A 23,861-nucleotide genomic window follows, 5' to 3' on the forward strand; every position below is an offset into this window, starting at 1 on the left:
CATGCAAACGGTTCAGGCCATTTGTGGCCAAGGGAGACTTTGAACCAAGCGGTCGTCGGCATCTTCACTATCTCGTCCGGCAGCTTATTCCATGGATCCGCAACCTGGACGGAGAAAGCCCCTCTCCTTCAATTGAGATGAAATCGTCGCAGATAGAACTTTTCGGAGTGACCCCGCAGCCGACGCTCTGGAGCAGGAGTGAAGAACAGCTCTTTCGAGAGGTTACACTTTCCGCTTATGATGTTTAGGACATGAAATGTAAAAGCCAGACTAGATTACTTTATGCGCAACTCCATTGTCTCTCGAGACAAAAAGGATGCCAACAATATATTTACTAGACACCTCTAAACGAAAATATACAGGGTACTATGTTAAAGAGATTAAAATGGATTAAAACACAAAGCCAATGTATTCTGGTTACACATGAGATCACAAAACAGTTAATGATTGCAATATCAATTAGGAAAATATTGTCTTAACCCTTTTGTTATTGTATTTCTGTTGAGATGCTCTGTGTTTCTTTCAATTACTTTAAATATAACAAAGAATTTAGTAAAATAACTTAGTTATCATTAATCTAGTGTTAGGAACATAAGTTGTGACTAAGGTTTGGTGGAAGATTTTAATTCAAAACTTATGAAAATAAGACATTTCTACTACAGAGCCAGAACCGGTTTCAGCCGGGTTGGTAATGAAATGGTTAACCCTTTTGTTACCATATTTATTTTGAGATGCTCTGTGTTTCTTTCAATTACTTTAAATATAACAAAGAATTTAGTACAAGAACTTAGTTATCATTAAGCTAGTGTTAGGAACATAAATTGTGACTAAAGTTTGGTGGAAGATTTTAATTCAAAACTTCTCAGAGCTAGAGCTGGTTTCAGGTGGGTTAATAACAAAAGGGTCAATCCAAACAAAAAAAAAAAAAAGGTTAGTGAATGCACCCACCTTTTTTAAATTAGCTAAAATAACACTGAATTTGAGGATGTGAGGTGAATCATTATTACATGAATAGAACAAGGCAAGAAGAAATATGACAAACCTTCAGAGATGTTTCTGTACAATATGGTATCTGTTGTTGCATCACTAACCGGATATCAGGAAATAGAGGGCGCTGTGGAAGAACAAGTGGAAAAAAGGCATCGAATGAATCAAACATAATACAACAATAAGGGTAATGTTACTCGACAGAGGGCATAGGTCAGGGATTGGAGATTTTGTTGAGGTCAAGCGGTCAAGCTGCTACTTTTCTGCACTGACAGCTCACAGCTCCAGAACTCTTTACTCTCTCTCGTTTACTTGTTTCAGTCATTTGACTGTGGCCATGCTGGAGCACCGCCTTTAGTCGAGCAAATCGACCCCGGGACTTATTCTTTTGTAAGCCCAGTACTTATTCTATTGGTCTCTTTTGCCAAACCGCTAAGTGACGGGGACGTAAACACACCAGCATCGGTTGTCAAGCATTGCTAGGGGGACAAACACACACAAACTCACACACACACATATATATATATATATATACATATATACGACGGGCTTCTTTCATTTTCTGTCTACCAAATCCACTCACAAGGCATTGGTCGGCCCGGGGCTATAGCAGAAGACACTTGCCCAAGATGCCACGCAGTGGGACTGAACCTGGAACCATGTGGTTGGTTAGCGGAGTAAGAAATTTGTTTCCAACCTCATAGTTTCAAGGTTTAGTCCTATAGCTCCTGGGTTAAATGAAGCTTTGTGAGTGGATTTGGTAGATGGAAACCAAAAGAAGCTCGTCGTGTGTGTGTGTGTGCTACTGCCTCCTTGCCTAGACATCATGTGATGGGTGTACACAAGTGTTGCCGTGATGCAAGCATATCCTTTGCTTCCAACCTTCCGTGAAAACATGTCTGGTTAAGAGGATATATAACCATATCTCAGAAACAAGTAAGAGTCTGTGAAAAGGAAGGGCATCTGGCAGCAGAAAAGTCATCTTGACAAAACTCTTTAGATATACAAAAGTGCACTTTGAAACAATGATGATGACATGATGACCATGTGTACTGTGATTGATTAATAGGTACACCATGCCTCTTGTAAAAGGTAGCCAAACATGTTGGTGACAGAAAGATTATGATATTCTAATACAGTGCTTCAGAAAACCTGCCCAAATTATCACAGCAAAGAAAACTGGATGTAGTCAATTGTAACCACACCATTGTATTACACTTGATTCTGGATGGAATAAAAAGAATTATTCTTGATTCATCATCATTTAACGTCCATTTTCCATGCTAGCATGGGTTGGACGCTTCGACCGGGGTCTGGGAAGCCAGGAGGCTGCACCAGGCTCCAATCTTGATCTGGCAGTGTTTCTACAGCTGGACGCCCTTCCTAATGCCAACCACTTCGTGAGTGTAGTGGGTGCTTTTTCACCTGCAGCATATATGCCACACCTACATTAGAAATTATTGGCATGTATAAAAAGCACCTTTTGAGCATTGGGCCTCACAGAGGCAATGACAAATAAATAAGAATTTTGGCAATATGCTGTGCTTGAGAAGAGCCATTAAGCCAAAGCCAAGTGAAATTGTAATCATGGCAGGCACAGGTGTCACACATCTGGCACCCGTGCCAGTGGCACGTAAAAGCACCCATTACATTTCTGGAGTGGTTAGCATTAGGAAGGGCAGAAACCATGCCAAATCAGATGAGAGTCTAGTGCAGCCCCTCAGCTTACCAGCCCGGGTCAAACCCTTCAGCCCATGCCAGCATGGACGATGGATGTTAAATGATCCTTGTTGTTGTTATTATTGTGAAGGTACATAGTTGACTGGTTAGAGTATTTGGCTCACGTTTGTAAGGCCGTGAGTTCGATTACCAGTAGCGTGTTGTATCCTTGAACAAGACACTTTATTTCACATTGGTCCAGTTCACTCAAGTGGCAAAATTAATCTGCAAGGAGGGACGATCCTACTAAAACGGATTCTGTACTAAGACAAGACACGAGTCTGTGTCGTAAAAAAAAAGGTTGAAATCATCATCATCGTTTAACGTCCGCTTTCCATGTTAGCATGGGTTGGACGATTTGACTGAGGACTGGCGAACCAGATGGCTGCACCAGACTCCAATCTGATCTGGCAGAGTTTCTGATTGCAGATCAGATTGGAGACTGGCGAACCTCATGCTAAGGAAGATTATCTAATGATAGGGACCATGCCAAAATTCACAAGTATAGACGAAACATTTAGGAGTAGAGTGACGCTAATTAAGAATTGATTGGGATCGTGATGACCAGAGTTAATTAAATAAATACTGAAAGGTTGACGTTAATCTGGACAACAGATTTTCTCGTAGACTGTTTAATCTGTTCGTTATTATATTTCTTTCGAACTGTACTACTGCTTTTGTTTCAATTAATTATGAAAATAACAAAGTGCGTGTGCCTCCTAAAAAAGCACCCATGCTGGTGCCACATGGAAATGATCTGTGATGGTGCCGTGTAAAAAGCACCTGTGCTGGTGACAGTACAGACCATGGCAGCAGGGGCATAAAACAATGATCATGGTAACGGTGGTATGGATGTGTGTGTGATAAGGTGGCGAGCAGGCAGAAACGTTAGCATGCCAGGCGAAATTCGTAGCTGTATTTCGTCTGCCGTTACATTCTGAGTTCAAATTCCGCCGAGGTCGACTTTACCTTTCATCTTTACGGGGTCGATAAATTAAGTACCAATTACGCACTGGGGTCGATGTAATCGACTTAATCCGTTTGTCTGTCCTTGTGCGCCCCCTCCGTGTTTAGCCCCTTGTGGGTAGTAAAGAAGTAGGTATGTATGTGTGTGTGATGGGGAGAGAGAGAGAGAGAGAGGAGTAATGGGGATTTTATGATTTTACTTACCAGAACTTCATAGACTTGTAATCCCAGACTCAGCAACATAGCCTGGCCTGCTTCATGTTGACCATGTAGTTTTAGTCCTAACAGGACAGCGTGAAGTAAGTGATGGGCAACAGCTGAGGTTACTGTTTTGTCAGCAAGCATCTACAAACAAAGATTTCATGAAAGAGAGAAATATTAAAAACTGAAAGGTTTTGTTCATGTTGAGTTGAAATCAGAATTGGTGGAGAAGACAGCCTTCAAATGACACCACCCCATGTATATATATATATATATTGGCCGATGCCAGCGCCGCCCCGACTGGCTTCTGTGCCGGTGGCACATAAAAAGTACCATCCGAACGTTGCCAGCTTCCGTGCCGCTGGCACATTAAAAGCTTCAACCGATCGTGGACGATGCCGGACACCCCACCCCCTGGCACCTGTGCAGGTGGCACGTAAAAAGCACCCACTACACTCGCAGAGTGGTTGGCGTTAGGAAGGGCATCCAGCCGTAGAAACTCTGCCAGATCAGACTGGAGCCGGGAGCAGCCCCTGGCTTCCCAGACCCCGGTCGAACCGTCCAACCCGTGCTAGCGCGGAAAACGGACGTTAAACGATGATGATGATATATATATATATATATATATATATATATATATATATATATATACACAAGCAAAACGCCCCCTCGGCCAATGGACGGTGCTGAGTTGTCAAACATTTAAACCAAATTTTCTCAAAACAACTTGTCCGACCGTCCCATAGGCCTCCCCTTTCAGTGACACTGACTTAACCTAAATTTGAGACACTAGCAAAAGAAAAAATAAAGATAGACTTTTTTTCTATTCCAAAGAAAAACGATTTTATTCACACAAATATGCAACCGAAGAGTTTAAAGTACCAGTAACGATAAGGCTGTTGACTGGGAGAACACAAATATGATTTAGATCCGAGAAGACACACCCACAGACAGATAGACAGAATGGATTTTATATAAGAGAAATATATATATAAAGGCGCAGATGTAGCTATGTGGTAAGAAGCTTGCTTCTCAACCACATGGTTCCGAGTTCCGTCCCACTGCGTGGCACCTTGGGCAAGTGTCTTCTGCTATAGCCTCAGGCTGACCAAAGCCTTGTGAGTGGATTTGATAGATGGAAACTGAAAGAAGCCCGTCAAATATATATTATATGTATATCTATGGCCGTTGCCAGCGGCACGTAAAAAGCACCATCCGATCGTGGCTGTTTGCCAGCCTCGTCTGGCACCTGTGCCGGTGGCACGTAAAATGCACCAACTACACTCATGGAGTGGTTGGCGTTAGGAAGGGCATCCAGCTGTAGAAACATTGCCAGATCAGACTGGGCCTGGTGCAGCCTTCTGGCTTCCCAGAACCCAGTTGAACCATCCAACACATGCTAGCATGGAAAGCGGACGCTAAACGATGATGATGATCTATGTGATTGTGTCTGTATTCGTCCCCCTACCACAGCTTCACAACCGGTGCTAGTGTATTTAGAACCCTGTAACTTAGCAGTTCGACAAAAGAGCTAACTGAATAAGTACCAGGCTTATAAAAAGTAAGTAGTGGGGGCGGTACATTCAACAAAAAAATTCCTCAAGGTCGTGCCCCAGCATGGCCGCAGCTTAATGACTGAAACAAGTAAAAGATAGGCATAAGAGTGGCTGTGTGGTAAGTAGCTTGCCTACCAACCACATGGTTCCAGGTTCAGTCCCACTGCGTGGCACCCTGGGCCGACCAAAGCCTTGTGAGTGGATTTGGTAGACAACTGAAAGAAGCCCGTTGTATATCATCATCATCATCATTTAACGTCCGCTTTCCATGCTAGCATGGGTTGGACGGTTCAACTGGGGTCTGGGGAGCCCGAAGGCTGCACCAGGCCAGTCAGATCTGGCAGTGTTTGTACAGCTGGATGCCCTTCCTAACGCCAACCACTCCGAGAGTGTAGTGGGTGATTTTATGTGCCACTGACACAGGTGCCAGACGAGGCTGGCAGACGGCCATGCTCGGATGGTGTTTTTATGTGCCACCGACACAGGTGCCAGATACATACATACATACATACACACACACACATATGGTGACTTATATTAGCAAAAGTATAGAGATTAAGATTTTATAAGGGAGGATGGAGCTGAGTAAAACACAAATCAAAAATTTGGTCAGTAAGCACAGGAAATAAGATATACAGAAAATCAAGACTCCTGGTACATGCATGACTACATGGTTTAAGAGGTCTGTTTCAAAATCATGTGTTTCCATGTTTGATTCCACTACGCATCACTCTGGTTAAATATTTTCTTCCCAACTACATGGTTTCAGGCTGTCTGAATGTGGCACCTTGGACAAGGGTTCTACTTTAGCCCCAAGCTGACCAAAGCCTTTATAGATGGATTTGTGAGAGGAAACGAAAGCAGCCTGTTATGTATATATGTGTGTCCTTGTTTTGATATCACAGATGATTGTGAATTAGTGTCAGTGTCATTCATTTCCAACATATTGCGAAAACATGTCCGGCCATGATGAAATATTACCTTGTTTGGAAAGCGAGTGTTGGCAACAGGAAGGATATTCGGCCGTAGAAAATCTGCCTCATTAAACTTAGTTCGACCCACGCATGCATGGAAAAAAATGCACGTTAGATCAATAATGAAGAGGAATAAATAAACCAAAATAAAGAAGCATGTACACTCAGTCAATTCTACAGAGCGAAAAACATCTGGAAATTCAAACATCGTTTTAAACTTTCACAAAGTGAGCCAATTCAGGCTTTCAAATGCGAATAAAATAAATGTATATACTTCAAATGTAAACAAATTACACGCACACACACAATTTATATCCATTTAAAAGAAAAGATAATGGAGAAAAGGAAGTTAATAATTGTTTATCTATCTATCTATATATATAACGTTCTCCAACTCTAATTAGCTTCTAATTACAAATAGATATATCGTCAACTCTAGTGGTTCATAGAATCATTTGCACGCCGGGCAAAATGCTTAGCAGCATTTCGGCTGTCTTTATGTTCTGAGTTCAAATCCCGCCGAGATCGACTTTGCCTTTCATCCTTTCGAGATCGATAAAATAAGTACCAGCCAAGTACTGTGGTCGATGTAATCGACTTCCCCACGTCCCAGAATTGCTGGCCTTGTACCAAAATTTGAAAGCATTACTATTAGTGGCTGTAGTTATGTCGAAATTCTTTTGATTTCTATTTTTATCTTTTGACATATCTTTATTGTAGTTGACGTAAACACCTCTTTTGTGTGTTGCATTTCGTCCTTTGATATTGTCTTAAGCTTTTACGGGGAATAAAAATTATCATCATTCATTAATATTTTGTTAGTAAGCATTAATGTTATTGACTGGTGCGGACTCTCAGAAATCGAAAGGAAGCTTTAAAAAAAACAATAAAAACGCGTTGAAGGCAATTCTTTCTTTTGAAGATCCACGCTAAAACCATTGTGTCGGGCTGGCAATGTTTAAGGAGGATGAAAGTTTGTTTTCAGAAAAAAACCATCAACACTAATTTTGAAATAACTATTATAAACATATGAAACGAAAGCTACCTCACCTCAGTATAACTATGTTCTCTGGATTATTTTACTATTCTCTGCTCCTTAAAAACATTAGCACTATTGAACAGTGCTAAGGTGTTCAAGCCACTAAAATTATACACAGATATATATATATATACTAGCAGTATCGCCCGGCGTTGCTCGGGTTTGTAAGGGAAATAACTATATAAGCATTTTTAAAGAGTTATAGCAAAAAAATAACAAAAAATGCATTAAAAATGGAATAAAAAAATGGTAATTTTTTTTAAAATCGTTGACTCATCGTAGACATTTTTAGAGAGTTACTTCCCTTATATAATAGCGAAAAAATGCATTAAAATGGAAAAAATGATGGTAAATTATTTTTAAAATCATAGATTCATCATAGACGCGCGCTAATACCCAGAAGGGCTCGATATGAATCACGACTATAAGATACCCAGTTTTGGTTAAACTGCACCGCAAAATGTGGGAGTAGTTAGGAATCTAAATCGTAGGAGACAGACACAACTTCTTTTACATATTGTTTTGGTGTCTTCAAGCCATTAAGTCGTTGTTCTAAAAGAACGCTGGTCTCCTTGACAACGCTTTACGACGTTGATTTCCTTACACTCCCTTCCCCACAGCTTCACGAGGGAAGAAGGGGGAAAAGCAACACAGGTGCAGGTGTGACCATGGACGCCAACTCCGCCGCCATCGACACACGAAAAAATATGCATTAAAATGGAATAAAAAATGATGTTAAATTATTTTTAAAATCGTAGACTCACGCTAATACCCAGACGGGCTCGATATGAATCACGACTATAAGATACCCGAATTTGGTTAAACTGCACCGCAAAATGTAGGAGTAGTTAGGAATCTAAATCGAAGGGGACAGACACTCACACAACTACAGTTTTATATATATATATATATATATGTGTGTGTCTGTGTTTGTCCCTCTAACATCGCTTGACAACTAATGCTGGTGTGTTTATGTCCCCATAACTTAGCGGTTCGGCAAAAGAGACCGATAGAATAAGTACTGGGCTTACAAAAGAATAAGTCCCAGGGTTGAGTTGCTCGATTAAAGGCGGTGCTCCAGCATGGCCGCAGTCAAATGACTGAAACAAGTAAAAGAGTAGAGAGTATATGTACATGTGTGTATATGTTTGTCCCCGCCAACATCACTTGACAACCGATGCTGGTTTGTTTATGTCCCTGTAACTTAGCGGTTCAGCAAAAGAGACCGATAGAATAAGTACTAGGCTTACAACGAATAAGGTCTGGGGTCGATTTGCTCAACTAAAGGTGGTGCTCCAGCATGGCCACAGTCAAATGAGTGAAACAAGTAAAAGAGTAAAGCGACATGTACACACTTGACTGGCTTACATGTAGTTACCCTCAATCAAATTTACCGCACAAGTCTTGGATCGTTTCAAGGCTACAGCAGAAGAAATCTGCTGAAGGCATCATACAGTGCAATGAAATCCAAAATCATGTGGTTGTACAAGAAACTGCCAAACTATATCATGTCTATGCTAGGCATAAATGCACAATCTCTGTGCAGCACAAATGGCTCCATTACCATCCATAAATAAAGATGATAAAAATTGCTATCTCAAATGTAAGATGACAATATCACAGTGAATAAAAATTTTGTGACTGCATCATGAAATTGAAATCTTCAATAATAAAAGCAACTTGAAAACTACATTTTGATAAAAATATATTAAAATTGGAATTTATAAAAATTTTCTACATGGTGTTAATTTTAATAAATGCATTTTTTTTAGGCATTAAGAAGGTGTCACAAAAGTGTAATCTTAATGATACTCACCTGTTTAAGTACTGGCCATCCCAAGCTGATACATTTGTGGCATGTGGAACTGTCACGCCATAAAAGCCCATCATACACACACAGGAAGATGAAGGGATAGATGTCCTGTAAACAGAAATATAGGAATGAGACCTCAGTAACAAAGAAATTACTTTTTCCCCCCAGCATTTTCTTTACTATAAGTCAGTGTATTTTCTTTTCCTTACTAGATGTCAGTGTATATGTCATTACATTCATAAGTTTATATTTGGTACAACTGATGTCAATAAATTACAAGTGCTACTTTTACTCAGCTTTGTGTTTCTTAGAAAGCATTCAATGAATATGAAAAGACACAGGAATCAACATAATTTGGCTGAAGTTTGATTAAACTTATAATTTGGAGATAGTAGAATGGCAAATGCTTGGGTATATTTCCAGAAGTATAAATAAAGATGATAAAAATTGCTATCTCAAATGTAAGATGACAATGTCACAGTGGATAAAAATTTTGTCATTGCATCATGAAATTGAAATCTTCAATAATAAAAGCAACTTGAAAACTACATTTTGATAAAAATATATTAAAATTGGAATTTATAAGAATTTTCTACACGGTGTTAATTTTAATAAATGCATTTTTTTTTTAGTTAAAGTTACATACACCAAACAAATAACTAAAGAGCTTTCTTAATTATAGTATAGATATTTCTATATATTTATTAATTAGTAGGGATATATGAGTTGGTTGAAGCAAATCAAATTGACTTCATGAGATGGTATCATAAAAAGATGCAATGGTATTATCTAGCATTGAATTCCAGTGCTTTAGGTTAGCTACATGGTCACGTGCCTCACTACAATCTACAAGCACAATTTTCCTTGTATCACACCTTACTGTCTTAAGAAATGGCATATTGAGTAGAGGAGTGTAAGACTTGAATAAAGTCATTTCTGTATATCTTCTCAACCAGAACAATGAACAGCTTCAAGGCAACAGAGGTTCAATTTCAGGTGTGGAATTCTTAAGCACACACAAACACTGATAGAAGGTAGAATGTGATAAATAAATTAAATAAACAGAATAATAATTACTTCAGTTTTCATACACATTTGGCCTAATTCACTGAGGTTATCGTCCCTGGTGGGTGCTCCCTGAGAAACGACCTCCATATCATCTATATTGTCTTCTGTTTCAGGTTTCTTGTTCATACATATCACACCTGAACAGAATGAAAAGACAGTGAAAAACAAAAACAAACCAAAAATCAGTAGACACAAGTAGTTTCGTTATAATTAATGAAATTTAACGATTAGTTATTCCTTACTCTAAGACCTGTCAAGCCAAGTGAAATCATAGTTGTGGCCGTTGTTGGCATCGGGTAACTGGCACCTGTGCAGGTGGCATGTAAAAAGCTCTGTTTGAGAGTTAGGCCTCACAGAGGCAATGTGGCCAATGCTGGTGTCACGTAAAAAGCACCTTTCGAGTGCTGGGCCATACCGGAGCAATGACCAATGACGAAGACCTTTGGCAATATGCAGCGCTTGAGAAGGAAGATCCATCAAGCTGAGTGAAATCATAACTGTAGCAGATACTGGAGTCACGCGACTGGCATGTAAAAGCATCCATTACACCCTTGGAGTGGTCGGTGTTAGGAAGGGTATCCAGCCATAGAAACCATGCCAAACCAGATTGGAACCTGGTGCAGCTCCTCAGCTTCTGTCAAACCGTCCAATCCATGCCAGCATGGACAAATGGACGCTAAATGATGATGATTTGCTCCCAAAAGTTTCTATCAACCCTTTAACATTCAAACTAGCCATATCCAGCCCCAATATTCTTCCTATTTTATGTTGAAACCAGCCAGATCAAGCCTCTCACACTTACCCTACCATGTTATTCTAAAAGTAAACAACTACATCATCAAAATCCTGGAGCTATAAGGTAATACATGATTGCTTCAAACCAATATGAATCGATAAGAATTACACCTGACAGAATAACCAGAATGCTAAAGGGTTAAATCACATCTCAGGATTTTTTTCATAAATTTATTAAGCTTGGTTTTGTCCACATCCATATAAAATGTATCAAATGTATCATCATCATCATCATTTAGCGTCTGCTTTCCATGCTAGCATGGGTTGGACGGTTCAACTGGGGGTCTGTGAAGCCAGGAGGCTGCACCAGGCCCAGTCTGATCTGGCAGTGTTTCTACAGCTGGATGCCCTTCCTAACGCCAACCACTCCATGAGTGTAGTGGGTGCTTTTTACGTGCCACCCGCACAGGCGCCAGACGGGCTGGCAAACGGCCACGGTCGGATGGTGCTTTTTACGTGCCACCAGCACGGGGGCCAGGCGAGGCTGGCAACGGCCACGATCAGATGGTGCTTTTTACATGCCACCGAAAAAAGAAAAATCAATACTTCAATCTTAAATTTTTAACACTTCAGTGCTTCCATATTTTAAAAATATATTAAAACGACAAGCTAAATATAGGTATGGAAAACTACACACACAAAATATTTATTTCAATAATATTTTAAATAGAATTTATGTTATAGAAATATTATTTTATTAATTTTATAAATTGAGTCAATGGAAATAGTAGTTGTGATACCTGTGCCGGTGGCACATAAAAATCACCATCCGAACGTGGCCGATGCCAGTGCCGCCTCGACTGGCTTCCATGCCGGTGGCACATAAAAAGCACCATCGAAATGTGGCCGATACCAGCGCCGCCTCAACTGGCTTCTGTGCTGGTGGCACATAAAAAGCACCATCAGAACGTAGCCGATGCCAGCGCCGCCTTGACTGGCTTCCGTGCCGGTGGCACGTTAAAAGCACCAACCGATTGTGGCCGATGCCAGAGTCCCATCGCACCTGTGCCGGTGGCACGTAAAAAGCACCCACTACACTTGCGGAGTGGTTGGCGTTAGGAAGGGCATCCAGGTGTAGAAACACTGCCAGATCAGACTGGAGCCTGGTGCAGCCCCTGGCTTCCCAGACCCCGGTCGAACTGTCCAACCCATGCTAGCATGGAAAATGGACGTTAAACGATGATGATGATGATGAGTATTGGGGTCTGTGGTTGTTAATTTTTATATTTAGTTGTAACCCAGGATATATATATGTATGGCATATTTTGGAAATATTTTGAACTATAAACTTAATACTTGTGTATTTAAGTATGGAAAACTATACACCCGTGATTCTCAACCTGGGTCCATATAAGACTTTTGGGGCTCCACACTAGCAAAATAGTAAATTAGGGATCCATAGTAGTATATTAAGGGTGCACGGAAAAATTTTGCTTTAGATGTATCTATTAGAAAAAACAGCCAAGTTTATTTTTCTGATGTTTTATTTATATAGTTCCGCCTACACAGGTTATCATCATCATCATCGTTTAACGTCCGCTTTCCATGCTAGCATGGGTTGGACGATTTTGACTGAGGCTGGCAAACCAGATGGCTGCACAAGGCTCCAATCTGATCTGGCAGAGTTTCTACAGCTGGATGCCCTTCCTAATGCTAACCACTCCGAGATTTAAATATCAATGGGTTCAGTCAACTGGGCTGGTTTTTTGAGCCAAAAAATTTTGATCTGGCTGGGTTGGTAATGAAAGGGTTAAGGATACGATGCACCACTGGGAATTGAACTCGTAACCTTGTGATCACTAGCCGAATACCCTAACTAATGTTTTGCCACAACTAAACAGTAATGATATTTACATTCCGTATGGAATTTGGTACCAAGTAATAAAAGGTACTTGTACTATTATTCAAAGAGACTAATGGTTTATATAAACCCATCCAACCCACATCAACCAAACCAAACAGAAAGACACATTGGATAATGTTATTCTAAATACAATATGCCAGGGGGTTGCTGGATTAGGGATGGCATAAGGCCTTGATCAACAACAATTTGTCTCTCTATATATAAAGCTGAAGTTGTCTGTGTATGGCAGGTTTGGTAGCCTTCAACTAACACTATCTCCTCCGAGACCCTGCAGCGCAAGTTGACCAAAATTGAGAGTATGATAGAAGAAGGCTTGCTCTTCCTTCCGTAGAAGAAAAAATTCAAATCGGACCATGTTAACACCAAACATTATTTACATCAAAACGGTGTTTTTTTCTATTAAATTCTGTTTTTTTCGATTTTTTGACTGCTGTGTCGCCATTTTTTGGTGTATTTCAACCAGAAAAATGTTCACTTAAAGAGAATAACAAGCTACATAATGCAAAATTTTTACTTTTCAAAATTTCCAATTCTAAAGGATCGGAACAAATCCGAGCAATGCTGGGCGATACTGCTAGTATTAGTACAAAAAGAAGCAGGTGCAAGGGGGGTGGGGGTGGGGAGAAAATATGAAGCAAATGTTGAATGATAATGAAAAAAAAATAAAAAGAAAGAAATTGTGTCACCTAAAAGTTCTAAATATTCCCTCGTTAGCTGCCTCGTTAATTGGTCTTCTAGGACTTCTTTGTCTTCATCAACACTGGAACTAAGAGGAAATGGAAAGTAGAAAGGAATGGTCAGGGAAGAAAGGGGAGAGAGAGGAGAGGTGAGAGAGAGAGAGAGAGAAGGTAATAAAGACCAAATAAATTTAGCTCCAATAAAAAGAATCATGGTGAAATGTGAAAGAGGAGTGAATTGTGTGAAAGGACTCACGCATCTTGGCATCGTTTGTTAATTTGTTCCCATTTCAAACTCAACCTCTGTAATAAACAAAACAAAACCAATAAAAGTAAAGTAAAATCATCATCATCATCATCATCATCGTTTAATTTCCACTTTCCATGCTAGCATGGGTTGGACGATTTTGACTGAGGACTGGCGAACCAGATGGCTGCACCAGGCTCCAATCTTGATCTGGCAGAGTTTCTATAGCTGGATGCCCTTCCTAACGCCAACCACTCCGAGAGTGTAGTGGGTGCCTTTACATGCCACCGGCACAGTCCAGTCAGGCAGTACTGGCAACGACCTCGCTCGAATCTTTTACAGGTGCCAGTAAGGCGATGCTGGTAACGATCACGCTCGAATGGTGCCATTTAATTGCCACCGGCACGAAAGCCAGTTGGCCGCCCTGGCAACGATCACACTTGTGTGGTGCTCCTAATACCCTACTAGCATGGGGCTCGAGTGCCAGTAAGGTGATGCTGGTAACGATCTCGCACGAATGGTGCCTTTTACGTGCCACCGGCACGGAAGCCAGTTGGCCGCCCTGGCAACGATCATGCTCAAATGGTGCTCTTGGCATCCTACCAGCACGGGCACAAGTGCATGACAAGAAAAACAAATAAAAGGCATTTTTTTTATCATCACCATCATTCAAAAATCTACATTCTCATGCTTGCATGGGTTGGGCAGAGCTTATTGAGGTAGATTTTCTACGACCACATGCCCTTCCTGTTGCCAACCCTCACCTGTTTACAAGCAAAGTAATATTTCCCCATGGCTGGACACGTTTTCGCAGAACACAAGAAATAAATGACACAACTTGTATGATAATGACAGGTGTAGCTGTGTGGTAAGTAGCCTGCTTTCCAACCACGTGGTTCCAGGTTCAGTGTGTGGTACCTTGGGCAAGTCTCTTCAACTATAGCCTCGGACTGACCAAAGCCTAGAGAGTGGATTTGGTAAAAGGAAACTGGAAGAAGCCTGTCATATTATATTTATAAATATATCTGTGTGTGTGTGTTTGTCTCCCATCACAACATTGGCAACCAGTGTTGTTGTGTTTACATCCTTGTGACTTAGCATTTTGGCAAAAGAGACCAATAGAATAATTACAAGGTTTCAAAAAGTAATAAGTCCTGGGGTCAATTTCATCATCATCGTTTAACATCTGCTTTCCATGCTAGCATGGGTTGGACGATTTTGACTGAGGGCTGGCAAACCAGATGGCTGCACCAGGCTCCAATCCTGATTTGGCAGAGTTTCTACAGCTTGATGCCCTTCCTAATGCCAACAACTCCGAGAGTGTAGTGGGTGCTTTTTACATGCCACCGGCACATTTTACGTGCTATCGTTTGACTAACACCCTTCAAGGTGGTGCTCCAGCATGAGCTCAGTCAATTGACTGAAACAAGCATAGGATTAAAAGATTACTTACCTGGTACATATATGGACAGAGCTTGGAGAGCAAGGGAAGGACAGCAGTTACAAAATACTCTCGTGGACAATGTTGAACATAAGGCTTCATAAAAACACCTAGAGTACACTTAAGGAAGAATAAAATACTTTGACTTATTTCATCACCAATTAAAAAACAAATACAGATTTCTCAACTTCAGTAATTTACGGATTAGACACTGAAATAAGCAAGCAAATAAACTGGATAAAACTGCGGCACCTAACTTTTTAATGGTTGGTGATGACAAAATGTGTGTTAATGACTATTTTATCACAGCTGACAGATTAACCAAGAGACTTTAATGAAGCTATCTATAATAAATCGTATCAAGACAATTCCCCCTGATGACATCTACCTCGAGGACAATTACTGCCCTTGGTTAATTACTCCCTCTCCAATATATTTAGAAGTTTTAAATCATCATCTGATGTCCTCAAGGGTAATTGTCCTGGGGTGGGGGAATGTCCTAGACTCATAATAAACAACTCATAATCATCATCGTTTAACGTCCGTTTTCCATGCTGGCATGGTTAGACGGTTTGTCCAGGGTCTGCACCATGCTCCAGTCTGATCACAAAGTATGGAAAGCCAGCGGTGCCAAAATCTCAAGGTATGGAAACCTAGCGGTGCCAAAATCTCAAAGTATGGAAGGCCAGCGGTGCCAAAATCTCAAAGTATGGAAGGCCGGTGGTGCCAAAATCACAAAGTATGGAAAACCAGCAGTGCCAAAATCACAAAGTACGGAAGGCCAGCGGTGCCAAAATCACAAAGTATGGAAGGCCAGCGGTGCCAAAATCACAAAGTATGGAAAGTCAGTGGTGCCAAAATCTCAAAGTATGGAAACCTAGCGGTGCCAAAATCTCATGGTATGGAAGGCCAGCAGTGCCAAAATCACAAAGTATGGAAAGCTCCAGTCTGATCTGGCAGTGTTTCTACTGCTGGATGCCCTTCCTAACACCAACCACTCCGTGAGTGTAGTGGGTGCATTTTACATGCCAGGGGAAGCTGGCAACAGCCATGATCGGTTGGTGCTTTTTACGTGCCACCGGCATGGAAGCCAGTCAAGGTGGCACTGGCATCATCCTCGTATGGGTGGTGCTTTTTACATGCCACTGGCAAAGGTATCACAACTACAATTTCCATTTGATTTTTTTGATGTCGATGTACTTGATTCAATAGGTCTCCTCAAGCACAGCAGGTTGCCCTACGATCCAAGGTAAGCACAGCAGGCCGTCCTGCGATCCACAGCACTTTGGATGGGCTGGGGCTTCTATGTGAAGCTGGTGCAGGAAACAGTGCTAGATTAAATACTAAACCTCTATCACTATATGAAAGAAAGAAGAGAATAAAATTAAAACAAGTTCCTTAACTCTTTTGATACGCAGATCATTCCTGCTGCTATGATGCCAACTTTATGTTATAAAGTGATCTAATTTAAAATCTTCCATCAAAATTTTGTTACATTACGTTCGAAAGGGTTAATAGGCACCAATAGATAACTGGTAATTATTTCACGGACTTCCGCAAGATTTGAACTCAGAATAGCTAAACACTACGCTACATTTAGTCTAATGCTCTAATACCAAATGTTTTGTAAAATGCTAAACAATAAAAACAACAATACAAATATTATTTTTAAGGATACGAATAATTGGTCGCAGTCTGTAGTCGGGTATATTGTTCAGGTTGATTAAAACATAGTTCAAGAGTAACGTGGACAATTCTGGGTGAGCATAGAATTCGTAACCGAGACACAAGCCAGCATTGCCCAGGATATGGTAACTGTAAAAGAAATAAGAAAAATATACAAACTGAAGCAATGTGTGAATATTGTATATTATGGCTGAAACATAAAGAAAATGCTGTAAACATTTGTAAAAAGAAACCGTTATTGGGTTGTCTGAAAAATTTGTGCCGATTTTTAAAGGAAAGAAAAAGGTCAATAAATACTTGCCATTGTATTTTTAATCAACCAAATATGAACCATTTTGTTGCACAATGTGTCTCCATCTTTCCTTTAACTTGAAAATACCCTCTTCCCAGAATTCAGTTGGTTTCATGGCAAAGAATTCATCGAGGTATTTTTTTACGTCATCCAAGGAATTGAAATTTTTACCATTAAGACTACTCTGCAGAGATCTGAATAAGTGGAAATCTGAAGGAGCAATATCTGGTGAATATGGAAGGTGGGGCAACACATCCCAGCCGAGCTGCAGCAATTTTTGTCTGGTTCCCAAAGCATCAAGTGCCGAAAATGAACTTTCTTATCTTCCATTTTAAAGGGTTCCAGAATTAACACAGGTTATAGGAAGATAAACCTTCTTCCACGAAAAGATAGCTTAAACTGTGCTCTAAATGGAGGTGTAGTCAAATCCTATTTTATGGACTCAACCATGTTCTAAAATAAGTTGAAAGGTAAGCTACTATAAATCGGCACAAACTTTCCGGACAACCCAATATAATTGATTGATTGTAGAGTGTCAATATATTATTTTGTCAATTTCTTTTATGGGCCATTGGCAAGTAAAAAAACACCTGCTACACACTTGGAGTGGTTGGCATTAGGAAGGGCATCTAGCAGTAGAAACCTTGCCAAATCAGATCAGAACCTGGTGCAACCTCCCAGCTTACCAGTTTTCTGTCAAACCGTCCAACCCATACCAGCATGGAAAGCAGATGTTAAAATGATGATGATGATTCTGATTCTGAGTTCAAATTCTGCTGAGGCCAACTTCAGCTTTTATCCTCATGGGGTTGAAGAAATAAGTACCTATTGAGCACCTGGGGGGAGGGTTTCAATGTAATTGACTAGCCCTGCCTCACCAAATTTCAGGCCTTCTGCCTGTAGCAGAAAGGCTATTATTTATCAAGTGAACAGTTGTGATCGATTGGTAATCTTAGTACCTATACAATAAATCCTTGTGTGCATGGTGAACAGCATGAATCAAAATGATGTTTAATCTGTTCTGGCAGTTTCCCACATGAATCTGTTGCCAAGCCTTTGTACTCATCCTGGCCCTCTTAACTTTGTCTCTCGCATTCCTCCTTTTTCTATACCACTAGCAGTATCGCCCGGCGTTGCTCGGGTTTGTAAGGGAAATAACTATATAAACATTTTTAGAGAGTTACTCCCCTTATATAACCCGAGCAAAAATCATTAAAAATGCGGAAAAATGATGGTAAATTTTTAAATTGTAGACTCATGCTAATACCCAAAAGGGCTCGATATGAATCACGACTATAAGATACCCGCTTTTGGTTAAACTGCACCGCAAAATGGAATCTAAATCGGAGTAGACAGACACACACACACACACAACTTTAGTTTTATATATAAAGATATGTGATATACACATGGTTTACAGACCAGCAGTAGTCTTTGTAGTTCCATTTTGTCTTAGAAAGGTGTCCAACAACAATTCCTGTGATACTGACCATTTTAGGTTTAAAATTGTAGCAAATACTCACCCATTGTCATGGATATTGCCAATAAAGTTCTGCATACGTTCCACAGGTTGTTTGGATATTGTAGAGTCTGTATTGTCTATGTAAGGTGGTTGGATACCTGAAGAATGCAAAAAAAGAAGAAAAAAAAGACAATAAATGGATGCAGCAGATGTTTCCAATTTAACGCTCTGGCATTCAGATAATTGTCAAATGTCATGTTGCCAGCGCCGCCTGACTGGCTCCCCGTGCTGGTGGCATGTAAAAAGCACCACCCGAAAGTGGTCAATGCCAGTCCCCCACCCCAAACTGACTCCTGTGCCAGTAACATATAAAATGCAGCATTATCCGAATGTGACTGATGCCGTGCCACCTGACAGGCTCTCGTGCTGGTGATGTGTAAAAAGCACCCACTACGCTCTTGGAGTGGTTGGTGTTAAGAAAGACATCCAGCTGTAAAAACATTGCTAGATCAGATTGGAGCTTGGTGCGGCCTCCTGGCTTGCACATTCCTGGTCAAACCGTCCAACCCATGCCAGCATGGAAAACAGACGTTAAACGACGATGATGATGATGTTTTGAATTAATCATGTATTATCTTGTAGCTTTGAGATTTTGATAATGCAATTCTTTATTTTTAGAATGACACTGTAGGGAAGGTGTAAGAGGCCATGAATATAAAACAGGTACAATATTTAGGCAGGATACCCTTCCTATGCCAACCACTCTGAGAGTGTAATGGGTGCTTTTATATGCCACCAGCATAGGTGCCATTTGCATAACACCAGTGTCTGCAACAACTGCAATTTTACTTGGCTTGATGGGTCTTCAGGCACAACATAATGCCATGGTCTTGGTCATTTGTTATTGCCTCCATGAGGCCCAACACTCAAAAGAGCTTTTCATGTGGCACTGGCTACTTTGGCCCCACAAACTCCAATACTCAAAAGGGGCTTTTCACATACCTATTTCTTTATTACCCACAAGGGGCTAAACGCAGAGGGGACAAACAAAGACAGACATAGGTATTAAGTTGATTACATCGACTCCAGTGCGTAACTGGTACTTAATTTATTGACCCCGAAAGGATGAAAGGCAAAGTTGACCTCGGTGGAATTTGAATTCACAACGTAACGGCAGCCGAAATACTGCTAAGCATTTCGCCTGACGTGCTAACGATTCTGTTAGCTTTTCACATACCAGTCACATGACACCAGCATCAGTCATGACTGGTTTCACTTGGCTTGACCAGTCTTCTCAATCACAGCATATCACCAAAAGTCTCGGTCACTAGTCATTGCCTCTGTGAGGCTCAGAGTTTGAAGGTCATGCTTCATCACCTCATCCCATGATGATGATATTAAAAAAAAGAAGAAAGACAGAGAAAATAAAAAAAACCCAGTTTAATAATTAAGGAAAGCTTATAAGGTACTTACCTAAAACTGCTAATTTGTCGACTTCTTGCAGGTCATATGCATTGCAAAAATCTGGATGCCTTAATTTCAGGTTTTCTTGAAGCCAGAGAGCACTAAGCGTCCTATAAAACAATTATAATAATAATTATCAATTGTGGCTGTGTGATTTAGGAGCTTGCCCCCCAACCCTGTGGTATGGGGTTCAATCCCACAACACAGCACCTTGGGCAACTATCTACTATTATAGCCCCTCAGCTGAACAAAGAACAAAGCCTTATGAGTACATTTGGTAGAGAGTAACTGAAAGAAGCCCATCTCTATATATAGAAAGCTTCCCTTTCCCTTTAGGACATTTTCTAAGCGTTACCCACTATTCTCATCTTCTTGGCCCTAAGGCTATATTTTGCTTGACCGTTCGGCCTTGTCCACCGCCCTAAATTACACTCTAAGTCATTTTGCTTTGTTTTGTTTGCTCTCAGCCCTGAATTCTTCTCTGCAAAAATAAATTCTTTTTAATTGTGAATCTCTCAGTCTTATCCTTAAAGGGTGTAAAGCCGAGTATTAGCAACTGGTTGGTAACTGATGAAGGATTTGTCTCCCATCTGGTTTTATACTCAGTATATGTTATGTTGTATGTGTATTTACCATACATATTTGAATTTACACACACACACACACACATATATATATATATATCTATATATATATATATATATATCACTGTGACCGACCAGGCTATCAGATGTTGCTACACATCGCTGGTCACAATGCGCTTCGCATTGTTTTAGCCTGCAAATGACGCCACCCCGCTGGCTAAGCGAGCAGGCCAACAGAAGAAAGAGTGAGAGAAAGTTGTGGCGAAAGAGTACAGCAGGGATTGCCACTACACCCTGCCGGAGCCTCATGGAGCTTTAGGTGTTTTCACTCAATAAACACTCACAACGCCTGGTCTGAGAATCGAAACCGCGATCCCGCTGCCCTAACCACTAGGCCATTGCGACTCCATATATATATATATATATCTTTTACTTGTTTCAGTCATTTGACTGCGGCCATGCTGGAGCACCGCCTTTAATCGAGCAACTCGACCCCGGGACTTATTCTTTTGTAAGCCCAGTACTTATTCTATCGGTCTCTTTTGCCGAACTGCTAAGTAACGGGGAACATAAACACACCAGCATCGGTTGTCAAGCAATGCTAGGGGGACAAACACACACATGCATATATATATATATATATATATATATATATATTATATATATATATATATATATATCACTGTGACCGACCAGGCTATCAGATGTTGCTACACATCGCTGGTCACAATGCGCTTCGCATTGTTTCAGCATGCAAATGACGCCACCCCGCTGGCTAAGCGAGCAGGCCAACAGAAGAAAGAGTGAGAGAAAGTTGTGGCGAAAGAGTACAGCAGGGATTGCCACTACACCCTGCCGGAGCCTCATGGAGCTTTAGGTGTTTTCACTCAATAAACACTCACAACGCCTGGTCTGAGAATCGAAACCGCGATCCCGCTGCCCTAACCACTAGGCCATTGCGACTCCATATATATATATATATATCTTTTACTTGTTTCAGTCATTTGACTGCGGCCATGCTGGAGCACCGCCTTTAATCGAGCAACTCGACCCCGGGACTTATTCTTTTGTAAGCCCAGTACTTATTCTATCGGTCTCTTTTGCCGAACTGCTAAGTAACGGGGAACATAAACACACCAGCATCGGTTGTCAAGCAATGCTAGGGGGACAAACACACACATGCATATATATATATATATATATATATATATACATATATACGATGGGCTTCTTTCAGTTTCCGTCTACCAAATCCACTCACAAGGCTTTGGTCAGCCCGAGGCTATAGTAGAAGACACTTGCCCAAGGTGCCACGCAGTGGGATTGAACCCGGAACCATGTGGTTGGTAAACAAGCTACTTACCACACATCCACTCCTGCACCTATATATATAAATAAATAACAAATGAAAGACAGAAGATGGAATATAGGAAAATATATTATTAATCACAACAATTGTCTCGACATATCGAGCATTGACTCCTCTTGTGGGACACACAAAAACTGGTACAGGAGTATCCAGCGGTGCACACGTATCTTGTCGGGTGATAAATAAATAAAAAATCTCGTTAAAATGACAGCCAAAACTCTTCTTCATTGCAGTATAAATCTTGCGTTTGTAATTTGATTTCTGCTTAGGGCACATTTGGAAAAGATGATGGCCGTGTCCATGTAAAAATTATTGAAACTTCAATTTATGATGATAACTGTTTTGTAATGAAACAACGATTCCTGATGTCTGCCATTTAAAGGTTAAACAAATAAATAAATATATAACAGCTATTAACAGGTGTAATTCATTTTCGATCTTAAGTGGTGCAGAGATATTGTAGAAATTGACAGGTGTGGTGAATTATCTTACCTGAGCAATGCAAACAGATTGTTGAGTAAAATGCTGATGTGTGGAGTAGCAGGGTTTCGTATCTGGACAGTGGAATCGAGGCTTGGATTAACAAAACCACCAGACTTTGCGATCTGTTCAAAGAGAAATTAAACACAAGTTATTTTCAGTAACTGGGCTGTGGTCATGCTGGGGCATCACCTTGTGGGGGCTTCTTTTTTTACAACTTGAATATAAAGACGATATTGCGAGTGAGAAGAAACAAACTGATTCGAATGATTAACCCCTTACCCGGCAGAAATGAATATATGCGTTTTGACCGAAATCGTATTTTTCCATCTCTGGCAAGTTAACTCGTCAAAAGATAGACTCGCCAAAATCGACAGCAAACGAGTTCCTTCGTCTAAAAACGGGTTAACTCGTTTCTGCCCAATGCCATAATTTAAAATCAATATTATTGAATTAAAATTCATAATAAATAAGGTTTGAAATATACCTCGAAATCACCATTCAAAACATAGTAAAATAAAACAATTAAAAAATATGTCTGAAAAAATACATTTATTTTCAAAATAATTGTTGGGTAAGGGGTTAAGATCAAAATTCATAAAACCAAAATAAAATGGAAAGAAAAGACAAACCTGGAAATCATCGGGCCATTTGCTCCTCTTCATAACAGCAAGGATTGTGATGATACAATATGAAATCTAGAAAGAAAGAAAGAAAAAAAAAAATTCATTTGTACAATTCTACATTTAAGAGATGGGGTATTCATCATCATCATCGTTTAAACGTCCGTTTTCCGCGCTAGCACGGGTTGGACGGTTCGACCGGGGTCTGGGAAGCCAGGGGCTGCTCCAGTCTGATCTGGCAGAGTTTCTACGGCTGGATGCCCTTCCTAACGCCAACCACTCCGCGAGTGTAGTGGGTGCTTTTTACGTGCCAGGGGGGTGGGGTCCGGCATCGGCTACGATCGGTTGGAGCTTTTAACGTGCCAGCGGCACGGAAGCCAGCCAAGGCAGTGCTGGCAACGTTCGGATGGTGCTTTTTATGTGCCACCGGCACAGAAGCCAGTCGGAGCGGCGCTGGTATCGGCCACATTCGGATGGTGCTTTTTATGTGCCACCGGTACAGAAGCCAATCGGGGCGGCGCTGGCATCGGCCACATTCGGATAATGCTTTTTAT

General features: G+C 40.8%; 1 protein-coding gene across 2 annotated transcripts in view; it reads right to left on the reverse strand.

Moving 5' to 3' along the window:
• Positions 1-23,861, reverse strand: part of LOC115217152 (exportin-5-like) — a 71,488-nt gene that overhangs the window by 13,026 nt on the left and 34,601 nt on the right. For both annotated transcript variants that reach the window (XM_036507081.1, XM_029786767.2), the window contains exons 19-30: positions 23,317-23,382; positions 22,697-22,809; positions 20,261-20,361; positions 18,849-18,945; positions 17,026-17,162; positions 15,360-15,457; positions 13,916-13,962; positions 13,669-13,748; positions 10,333-10,460; positions 9,259-9,363; positions 3,877-4,017; positions 1,043-1,114 (exon numbers count right to left, since the gene is read on the reverse strand). In XM_036507081.1, the coding sequence (XP_036362974.1) occupies positions 1,043-1,114; positions 3,877-4,017; positions 9,259-9,363; positions 10,333-10,460; positions 13,669-13,748; positions 13,916-13,962; positions 15,360-15,457; positions 17,026-17,162; positions 18,849-18,945; positions 20,261-20,361; positions 22,697-22,809; positions 23,317-23,382 (1,185 nt within the window). The remainder of the gene's footprint in view (positions 1-1,042; positions 1,115-3,876; positions 4,018-9,258; positions 9,364-10,332; positions 10,461-13,668; positions 13,749-13,915; positions 13,963-15,359; positions 15,458-17,025; positions 17,163-18,848; positions 18,946-20,260; positions 20,362-22,696; positions 22,810-23,316; positions 23,383-23,861) is intronic.

This window comes from Octopus sinensis, linkage group LG11, assembly GCF_006345805.1.
Source record: "Octopus sinensis linkage group LG11, ASM634580v1, whole genome shotgun sequence".
NCBI classification, from domain to species: domain Eukaryota; kingdom Metazoa; phylum Mollusca; class Cephalopoda; order Octopoda; family Octopodidae; genus Octopus; species Octopus sinensis.